General features: G+C 35.6%; 3 protein-coding genes across 3 annotated transcripts in view; 2 read left to right on the top strand and 1 right to left on the bottom strand.

The window, feature by feature from the left end:
• LOC105172611 (7-deoxyloganetin glucosyltransferase-like) lies at nucleotides 3,225–6,517 on the top strand. Its single transcript, XM_011094127.2, has 2 exons — nucleotides 3,225–3,779; nucleotides 5,354–6,517. Exons 1-2 carry the CDS (start codon nucleotides 3,269–3,271, stop codon nucleotides 6,277–6,279), a joined length of 1,437 nt encoding a protein of 478 aa, XP_011092429.1. The 5' UTR covers nucleotides 3,225–3,268; the 3' UTR covers nucleotides 6,280–6,517.
• LOC105172610 (7-deoxyloganetin glucosyltransferase) lies at nucleotides 6,729–8,605 on the bottom strand. The gene is made up of 3 exons (XM_011094126.2): nucleotides 8,063–8,605; nucleotides 7,529–7,899; nucleotides 6,729–7,439 (listed from the first exon to the last, which is right to left on the bottom strand). Exons 1-3 carry the CDS (start codon nucleotides 8,496–8,498, stop codon nucleotides 6,858–6,860), a joined length of 1,389 nt encoding a protein of 462 aa, XP_011092428.1. The 5' UTR covers nucleotides 8,499–8,605; the 3' UTR covers nucleotides 6,729–6,857.
• Nucleotides 9,766–11,293, top strand: part of LOC105172609 (lysine-specific histone demethylase 1 homolog 1) — a gene marked incomplete in the record, with an annotated part of 3,259 nt that continues 1,731 nt past the window's right edge. Inside the window, 1 exon segment of the mRNA XM_020697048.1 lies at nucleotides 9,766–11,293. Within this exon segment, the coding sequence (XP_020552707.1) occupies nucleotides 9,833–11,293 (1,461 nt within the window).

Raw genomic sequence — 11,293 nt, 5'->3', positions numbered from 1 at the left:
CCTGCTCTTATCACTCCTAATTTACGTTTAAATAATTTTTCATGTGTTAGGTCTTTAAATTCTTGAAATAGTGTTGAGTTGTGGGCACGCAAAATTAATATGTAACCGCTTACGCAATCAGGAACAGCTCTATTTATTTTTTTTATTATTATTATTAATAAATATTAAAAAGTAAAATACTGTAGGAATCTTTAGTTCGAAGGTCAAGATCCAGATGAGAAAGTATGTTTATGAAAAATTAAATAAATTTAGAGAAAATTGCAATTTTCATACCATAATTTAAGCCTTATTACAATTTTAGTATCAAGTTGCAAAAATACCTTAAATAGGTACTTTAATAATGAAACATTTGCAATTTAGGTACGTTGATTCGAAATTTAACGGCAAATAGTCCATAATCACGGCAATACAATGATTATTGGTCGTAGTATTTGCGAGAATAACTAAAATATTTATCATGACTAAAAATATACTGTATTTTTTATTTTTTTAATTTATACTAATTTAATATTAAAATAGGTTTTTTGGTGTTTGGTGTGGCAATTTTTTGTTTCTATGTTATTTTCATATTATAAGATGTTAAGAAATATTTGATAAATCTTTTCGTGGAAAATATCTTATAAGTTCTAAAAATAAGATGTTAGGAGCTTAGTTATAAGCAATATTTTTAAAAATTTAACATTTTTTAAGCTTTAAAACTATCTTATAAAATAGAGTAAATTATATTTTGCTATCGAAACCTTTTTTGTGTCAACTCACAACTCAACTTTGCGAAATTTGCACTTTGACATATTTAACCTTTTTTTGTTGATTTTTCTTTTTTCAGAAAAGCATCACATGTTGTACATATATGAAAAGTATCACATAACCCTTAAATATCATATGTACACTGTATGTGGTGGATTTTTTATATAAAAATTTAGTTAAAAAATAATTATAAATGACGAAATACAAAATTTCGTAAAATTGAGATCGTAACTTAGCATAAAAAAAATTTAAATGACAAATATAAAAACGAGTGGAATTCAAAAGGCAAAATATAATTAACCCATATAAAATATACCAAAATATAAAATCTTTTCAATAAATTTAACCAAACACTCTTATAGGACATGTTTGGCTAAGAAGATGAGTACAAAATTTTAAGTCAAGAAATCCCTCGAGATTTGATACCAAATTTATTTATGCTCCCCCATTACTGGTGCGTGTCATGCTCAACTGTGCGTGCATAATTAAATAAACAATTAATATTTATTTTTTAAATTATATTTTAATTCAAAATAAAGAAATCAAAATTTAAAAAAAATTTAAAAAAAATATAATTGCCCTGATGTTTGATGAAATTATATAATTCTTGGATGGAGGTATGAAATTATCAACTTTGCCCTTACTGTATTTTTTTTATTTTTTCTAAAAATTAAAAATTTATAAAAAAATCGAACTGGATGAATGAAAAAAAATTAAAAATGATAGAAAAAATTATCCACTTAGTCCATAAAAAATAAATATTTTTAAAAAATAACTAAAATTATAATGATGAAAACCTAATGAATTGAACTAATTGTTAGACGACTGTTAAAATCAGGAGGATATTGAAACGGTTCAAACAACAAGGAGGTATTCATAATTATGCTAACTTGAAAGGAAGCTGTTGCAAATTACCCATATTTATTACATGATTTATTTATTTTTTTCTCAATAAATCGATTACAATAATATTATGAATGCCCAATCACTAATCGACACCAACCATATTGATAATCAGTATATAAAACTAATAACTACTATAAAAATAGGCCAGCGCATCAAACGTTGATGGGATCCAAACCTATATAATCACGGCGCATCAATTTTACCACTACACGTACTATAAATGGTTGACTACACTAGAAGAAAATTTATTATTGATTATAATTTTATGGCTATGGACTAAAACTGTAGTAAATAATTATTATCGATTACAGTTAAATAAAATACAATTTAAAACTTAGATATCAGCCATGAAAATTATTTTTACCATGACTATAAATCATAGCAAAAAGAATTGTCATGGGTTTTTAGCCACATTTATAAAAATCACGCCCAACAACCTTTGCCCTGCCTTAATCAATAACATAGTAAAACGTAAAATTTCTTCTGACGTTGCTCTCTTTGTATCACTCATCAATCACACAACAAATATAATTTATTCATCATATGACCAGTTCTAAATCTGGCTGATTCATACTAAATTGTCTCCAACAATATACAAACACCCCATATATTTTATATATAAAATTACAATTACACTCTCTGGGGAAGTATTAATATAATATTTTTTAGAGAGTATTTATATGAATTTTACATTTGAATAAAGGGTGTCGTTGTAATTAAATTTATAACGTCCTCAGATATATATTTATAATTTTCTAAAAAAATAAAATGTCTGTGTGATTTGACATGAATATTAATATAATTTACCCTTATATTATAATATCGCGATAGTGACCTAAAATGTAGCAAGCACATGCCGATCTATCACTACCGAACTCGTAATAACTCGAGGTATGGAGAATTGAAGCCCACCTAACGTCCCCGATCCCATTTACTCATCGTTAGTGTATTCTATACCTATACGTAGGGGACATTAATATGTAATTGATACTTATTTTTAAATTAAAAAAATATAATTAAATTATATTATAATTTAAAAGTAAAATTGTATGTATATATCATATATGTAAGTGTAATAGTAGCGAGTGATTTATAAATGTTATAAAAGGCGTTCATTGTGGTCGTGGTCGTGGTTGCGAGCCACTGGAAGAGTACCCGAAAAAGTATATTGCTACTTACCTACAATAGGTAATCAAATAGTTTATGTTATAATTTTATAAATATGTTATTTCGATTCGATGTTTAAAATCTCATTACGGTATCTCAAAATTTCAATTAGTTGAATTTTCTATTCGATCAACCGAAATGAACACTCCCGAGTCATAGTAATAATGATGATTGAAGCCATGTTATATTCTTTTCCATTTTTTATAACTTAAAAAATTTAATCAAGATTGCTTAAAAGCCAAACTTATATGATTTATTTCATTTAATATATATATATAGATATGTGTGTCGAGTATTTATTTCAAATCAATAGAAAATAAAATAAATTTTAAAATAAAAAATCCGACCCACATTTTATATTATTTTTTTCCTCATGATTTCTATAAGAACCACTCCTCCGGCGCTCTCGTTTGATCATCTTTCATCTCACTGTGTGTGAATAAGCAAAATGGGTTCCCTACCAAGACCCGAATCCAAGCCCCATGCGGTCTGCATACCCTACCCGGCACAGGGCCACGTCAACCCCATGCTCAAGCTAGCCAAGCTCCTCCACCACCATGGCGGCTTCCACATCACCTTCGTCAACACCGAGTACAACCACCGCCGCCTCATCAAGTCCGGCGGCCCCTCCGCCGTCGAAGGCCTGTCTGACTTCCGCTTCCACACTATTCCGGACGGGCTGCCGCCGTCGGACGCAGACACCACCCAGGACGTCCCTTCCCTCTGTGTTTCCACCACCACCACTTGCTTGGAACCCTTCTGCGACCTGCTCTCGAAGCTCAACTCGGAAGCGCCGCCCGTGAGCTGCATCGTCTCCGACGGGGTGATGAGCTTCACGTTGAAGGCGGCGGAGAGGTTCGGGCTGCCGGAGGTGCTGTTCTGGACCACGAGTGCGTGTGGTTTCTTGGGGTACAGACAGTACCGCCGTCTTGTGGAGGAAGGACATACTCCTCTCCGAGGTAGTGTAAAATATCCACTATTTTTTTATTTAATTAAATAAAAAAATTCATTATAAATATATATATTTATTATTATTTAAAAAATTATAAATAACTATTATAATTAACAACATTTTAATAAATACTTTTGTAATGAACTGTTGTGAGGATTTAACAAAAAAGAAGATTTACAATTTTTTAAATAACAACAAATAATTTTTTATAATTATGATAAATTCAAATGAGATCCTTGTAATTAATTTTTATAATCACTTTGTATTATATATATTATAAATAAAATTACTATTTTAAAAATATTTTATTTACACGATTTTTATATATTAAATACAATACAAACTTACGATAAAAAATTAAATTTGTGATTGATGAGTTTTTAAAACCAAAAGAAAATCTTAAAAACCAATAATATTTTAATTATAATATACTTAATTTTAATCAAAATCTAAAATCTTCAAAATCTCTATCCTTCTGACATCCAACTGCTAAGGCAGTTAGTTATGTACGATATTTAATCTAAGGAAACAACCAGAATTATTTGGATAAAAATCTTTTAATTTATTTATAGCAATTTGTCTCAGGTATTTTTTAAAATAAAATAATTTACCCCTATGTTTAGAGAGGTTAATTACTTAATTTTAAAAAATATAGGGGAATAATTTGCTAATTTATTTTTTATAAGAGGTAATTTACACATTTACAATATCACATGAGGCTAAATTGTATTTTTTTCAATATTATTTTACTTTATTTTATTGAATACAATTAATTCGAAAATTACAAAATTATATGTATATGTATATATATCTATCTCTTAATTTTTTTCTAATTTTGAAAAAAAGCTTCTTTAGTTAAATATGGTTATAGGTCTTAAAAAGAGATAAATAAATAAATATAAGGTAGACACATTATTTCTTTGGTATTTATCGACAAAATTTTACTTTTAATTAAATTTAATTGGATCTAAAATCAATTATATATAGTACGTACAATATATTTACAATACAATTAGTGTATAAATAATAAAAAATTATTATATAATAAATATATTATATTTTTTCTATAATTAATTTAATAAAACCAAATTTGATTTGTGAACTTTTTATCTTCTGTAGTGAAAGATTTCGGACACTAATTGGGGAAATGCATGTTGATTTGGAAAGATTATTGATCCTACCAAATTTGGTCGAATCAAATTAATTATAAAATAAATGAATTATATTTATTATATAATTAATCACTTTTCATTAATTATATATTAAATATATTATATTTATTATATAACTGTTTTAAATTTAAAGGAATGGTACTTAGAATTTTTGATTGATATAGCACCCACGTGCTTTACTGTACCTGCAATAGACAGCTCACAATGTAAGGGCGGCCAGATTTCAATTCGTGATTTGTTTATAATATCTTCATGGTCCTCCTTAGTCCAATATCAAAGTCCCACTGCCACTTTCTGACTTTCACAGTGATGTGGGCCAATTATGATTTTGTCGTCAGAAGTTGTTGTCGGTGTTATTTTGATTCGATTTAACCTAATTATGCAATGAATATTTAATTTTTAAATGTAGATATGAGCCAAGTAACAAATGGGCATTTCGAAACGGTGATTGATTGGGTTCCGGGAATGAAGGATATTCGATTAAGGGACTTTCCATCTTTCATTAGGACAACCGATCCTAAAGACATCATGCTCAACTTTTTGATACAAGAAGCCGAAGCCGCGCCCAGAGCCAAAGCATTGATCATCAACACGTTCGACGCCTTAGAGCGAGACGTTTTGGACGCGCTGTCGGCCTCGTTTCCACGCATTTACACCGTCGGCCCTCTCCAGTTGATGATGGATCACGTTCAAGACGAAAGACTTGGCGCCATGGCATCTAGTCTTTGGAAGGAAGATTTGAGCTGCATGGAGTGGCTCGACACGAAGGAGCCTGAGTCAGTAGTGTATGTGAACTTCGGCAGCATAACTGTGATGACGGCCGATCAGATGTCCGAGTTTGCATGGGGGCTTGCTAATAGCAAGAAGCCGTTTCTGTGGGTCATTAGGCCGGATCTAGTGGCGGGCGACAAAGCCATGCTGCCACCAGAGTTTGTGACGGAGACTAAAGATAGAAGCAGGTTGATGAGCTGGTGCCCGCAAGAACAGGTCTTGAAGCACCCAGCGGTTGGAGGGTTCTTGACACACAGTGGGTGGAACTCGACGATAGAAAGTATAGTGGGTGGAGTGCCGGTGATATGTTGGCCGTTTTTTGCTGAGCAGCAGACAAACTGTCGGTTCAGCTGTGTGGAGTGGGGGATGGGAATGGAGATAGACAACAATGTGAAGAGGGGTGAGGTGGAGGCACTGGTTAAAGAGCTGATGGATGGTGAGAAAGGAAAGAAAATGAAGGAGAAAGCCCTCGAGTGGAAGAGGAAAGCAGAGGAGGCTGCTGCTCCTGGAGGCTCTTCCTACCTGAATTTGGAAAATTTGATCAATGAATTGCTTTTGCAATAAGAAGTGAAGCCAACAAGATTGATTTACCTTAATAGGTAAATACTAAAGTGAGAGTTGTATTTATATTAGTTCAGTTATGGTCGAATTACAAGAATTGTCCTACTGTTTGAATAATTACGCTGGCATTTGCTGTTAGTGATTTCATTTTGTGTCGATGATGTTTTCATCTCACAGACGTGATACTGGTAAGGGTATTGATGTAATTTTTTGAACAATATGGATGATTTCTGTAATTTAATCATAATGGAAAGGTGTAGGCGTTCACTTCCAAAGTGTAGGTGCTCTTACCTTTGCTAGTTTCAATCAATTATAATTTACTTGGCATGTGATTGGTGTATGAGTAATCAATCACATGGTAAGTGTATCATTCTTATTATATGATTAATTTAATTTGATCAGATATGATTTGTGTGAGAATTTTTTTGATGTTTATGTTAGTTTGCTCCATATACTTCAACCTGATGGCATGAACAATATCCAAAGCTAATATTTGACAAAAGGTGCAGGCCCAAGAAACAGGGCAAGACAGGCTCAACAAGAACATCGGACACCACATCAAGAAACATAAGCTGTAACTTTCACACAACATAATCAACCTTGGACAATAAGATCTCCTTAACCAATCTCTCCAAATTCAAGAATGTCGAGCCATGAACTCCAACGGCCTCTTCCGCCTTGTTCTTCCACTCCATTGCTCTATGCTTCATCTTCTTCCCCTCAAAGCCTCCAACCATCTCTCGCACAATCTTCTCCACCTCGTCTCGTTTCACATTCCTACCAATTTCCACGCCAACGCCCCATTCGGAGCATGTAAACCTGCAGTTTATGTGCTGATCAGCGAAGAACGGCCAGCATATCATCGGGACGCCACTCCACAGGCTCTCGATCACAGAGTTCCACCCACAGTGAGTTAGAAAGGCCGCAACAGAACAGTGGCTCAGCACCTTTTCTTGCGGGCACCAACCTGATATTAGACCTCTCTCTTTAGTCTCAGCAACAAAGTCTGACGGCAACGTTGAAATCGCAGAGCTACCACCTACAACTGAATCCGATCTGATTATCCAGAGAAAGTCTTTGCCACTATCAGCAAGTCCCCGTGCAAATTCAGTCACCTGTTCCTTCGTCAACGTCGTTATGCTTCCAAAGTTCACGTACACTACCTGTCACTTGTATACTTAAGAGAACAGTTTGTGCACCTGCCGGGTATATGTAAACTGAAATACAAAACGAACATAATTCTCAACATTACCGAATTTGGCTTCCTTGAGTCGAGCCAAAGTAGGCAGTCGGATTCTTGTTTCCAGAGGTTGGTTTCCATCGACTTGAGGCTGTTTTCCGGGAGTTGGTCGACACACGCATGCACTGGACCGATGGCGTAAACTGGGGGACACAGTGGATTAAGGGCCGCCAATGCATCAGCCTCCAAGGCATCAAAAGTGTTGAAAATCATAGCTGATGCTCTTGAGGCTCCTTCCGTTTCTCCCAACACAAAATTCAGCAGTGGATCGTTTACGTCCGTAGTCCGAACAAAGGTTGGAAGATCATATAGCTTAATGCTTTTCAGGCCGGGAATGCAGTCCACAGAAGTGTCCAAAAACCCGTTTGTTAAAGAATTTGCATCTGTACATGTAATATTGACCCGAATTATTGATGTAGGAATTGACTGATATAACATTAACCTAAGCAATTAACTGATTTCATAGAAATATGCATCCAAATAAGACTTGAATTAAGAAAAAAAAAAAAAAAACATGAACATAGGTCGAAAGTATGCCTAAATTACCTTTAAGTGGTAGCAGGGCTTTCTGTATGAGAAGGGGTACATACTTATTGCACAAGAAGCTGCAGGCATTAGTCGTTCTGAAACACACAACGGGTACTCCTATTTCACGGGCAGCAGTGACAGAAAATGTCATTATAGCATCAGAAACTATGCAGGTGACCGGTGGCGAAGAAGAGCTAGCGTTAAGCTTTGCTAGAAGCTGGCGGAACGGGGCTAGACAGTTGTGTTTGGTTGAGATGAATAGTGATGGAACGTCCTGCGTCATGTCGGCGTCCGAGTGCGGGAGGCCATCAGGGATTGTCTCGAACTGGAAGTCGGACGTGCCGACTAGGCCGGCCGGGCCTAGCGACTTGAGCAGGCGGTTGTGGTTGTAGTCGGTGTTGATGAAAGTTATGTGGAAGCCTCTGTGGTGGAGAAGTATGGCTAGTTTGAACATGGGGTTTATATGACCTTGAGCTGGAAAAGGGAGGCACAGGGCATGGGGCTTATGAGACCCATCTGGTCACTTTCTAGTGTGTGTTGTGTGTGAGTGTGAAATCTTATATAGAAGGCTTTTTAATACAACTGGATGTGTTAAGTTTTTTTTTTAACAAAGAAATGAGCAAAACATGGACAAAAACTGACAGTAGTGGTTAGAGATATGTCGTGTTATACTAAATAAGTAGCGTTAATCCACTAACGACTATAACATCTAACGTTTTTGTCCTAATAAATTTGTGGATGGAAACCGAACACCACATCAATTAATTTATGAGGTTCTCCTTTCATAATTATAAAACATATCAAAAGCTGTGTTTTTCATAATCATCATCCAATTAATTTATGATTTCTGATTAATGCCAAATCTTACAATTTTAAAAAATTATAACTATTTACCCTTTATTTGTCTTATATTCTCTTAGAATGTTACTAACTTAAGTATCAAAATACAATAATCGAGGCCCTTTTAATGCAATTCTTATCATTTTTTATTTTTTATCTGAAGTATTTTCTTTTGTTTTTATCTTAGTTTAATATTTGAAAGATTTTTTCATATTTTCATATTCTTTTATTCTTATTTCTAATGTAAGTACTATATTTTATTAGTATAATATTGTATTGTATTGACCTTTTATGTAGTTAATTAATTTACCAAAAATAAAACAAACATGATCTTTAATTATTCATATGTTGAATTATTTGATTTTAAAGGGGCGAAAATGATATATAAATTATAATAAGAATTGAAATGAATTTAATTTTAATATATTAAGGCATAAGACTATTAGACATTTAAAAAAACAAAGCATAAGTCTATTATTGTCCATTTAAATAAAATTTTAAAGGACAGAGAGACCTTGAAGTCCAAGTAAACACAGCATAACGAGTAAAATGAATTTAATCGTTATTTTAATTAGAAAAAATTGTATTTTTGAATCTATATAATAGAGGGTGTTGTAGTTTTGGTTCTACATCATATTTGATCTCGTACAATAAAAGTTGTAGAATTTTGGTTGTATAGGATAAAAATTTATAATATATTTGGTTTCATAGGATAGAAAATTATTCAAATGGTACTATTTTTTAATTTATAGAATTAAATGTGCTAAATTAATAAATTATAGGACCAAAAATAGAATATAGTGTATCGTGTGGGATTAAATATAATTTTTTCTTAAAAAATTAATTAATATTAAATGCACATAAAAGGTACTTAATAGATAGATAGTATAGATACGTGAACGGAGGTCTAAAACCCTAGCTCCTGGCCTGGGCTGTGCGGTTCGGCCGATGGAAGCCACCGGGTCACCACCACACTCCACCACCGCCGTTGCTCCCGCCGCAGAAGATAATGCGGCAACCATTGGGTTACGACCAGACTCCACCACCGACATAGCTCCCTCCCCGGAAAATAATGCCACACAGGATCCGGCCGTTTCTCAATCCATATCCAAATCTACTTCTGAGCCCATGGAAATCATCGGTTCCACCGCTGAACCCATGGAAATTAACGATGTCGCCGCCGGGACCGCTCCGGAAAGTCAAACGCAACTGGAGCCCCAACCGCGCAAGAAACGGCGCCGGCGCAAGAAAATCTTCACGGACATGATCTCTTCGTCTGCCTCGCGTCTTCGCCTTCTTCGCACGCAGCCCAAACCCTCCGCCACCGGAGACCTCGAAGACTCTGCTTCCGGACAACCCCGCAAGCGCAGGGGGCCCGCCGACCTCTCTAAGGAGGTCGACATTGAAGCCCTAATTGCAATATCTGTTGGATTCCCGGTAGATTCCCTCACGGAGGAAGAAATCGAGGCGAATGTGGTCTCCCAAATCGGCGGCGCCGAGCAGGCCAACTATATTATCGTGCGCAACCACATTCTGGCCCGGTGGCGGTCAAATGTAGCGGTTTGGCTCACCAAGGACCAAGTGTTGGAGTCCATACGCGCCGAGCACAAAAACCTCGTGAACGCCGCCTATAATTTCCTTCTCCACCATGGGTATATCAATTTTGGTGTTGCCCCAGCGATCAAGGATGTCAAGTCCAAGTTGTTCAGTGAAACGCCAAAAGGAAGCGTGATTGTGATAGGTGCTGGGCTGTCAGGTTTAGTTGCTGCTAGGCAGTTGATTTTTCTGGGCTTTAAGGTGGTTGTGCTTGAAGGCCGGGCCAGGCCTGGAGGTAGAGTTCGAACCAAGAAAATGAGTGGAACTGATGGGAGTGTTGTGGGTGCGGCGGATTTAGGTGGCAGCGTCTTGACGGGAATTAATGGGAATCCTTTGGGGGTTTTAGCCCGACAGCTTGGGTTTCCGCTTCACAAGGTGAGGGATATCTGTCCTTTGTACTTGCCCAATGGTCGAATGGTTAATTCTGATGTTGATTCAAAAGTAGAGGTCTCGTTTAATAAACTGTTGGATAGGGTTTGTAAACTTAGGCAGGGGATAATGGATGAGATCAGGAGTGTGGACATTTCATTGGGGACGGCCTTGGAGGCATTTAGGCGCGTGTATAAAGTAGCGGAGGAGCCGTTGGAGCGGATGCTATTGGATTGGCATTTGGCAAATCTTGAGTATGCCAATGCCACACTGATGTCCAATTTGTCCATGGCTTTCTGGGATCAGGATGACCCATATGAAATGGGTGGGGATCATTGTTTTATACCTGGAGGGAATGAGAGGCTCATTAGGGCTTTGGCAGAGGACCTTCCAATTTTCTACGATCATCCAGTAGAGAGCGTGAGATATGGAAGTGATGGGGTT

Source organism: Sesamum indicum, linkage group LG10 (assembly GCF_000512975.1).
Source record: "Sesamum indicum cultivar Zhongzhi No. 13 linkage group LG10, S_indicum_v1.0, whole genome shotgun sequence".
Lineage (NCBI taxonomy): Eukaryota > Viridiplantae > Streptophyta > Magnoliopsida > Lamiales > Pedaliaceae > Sesamum > Sesamum indicum.
Note: the sequence above shows the minus strand (reverse complement) of the source record. Positions and strands in the feature narration are given on the sequence as shown.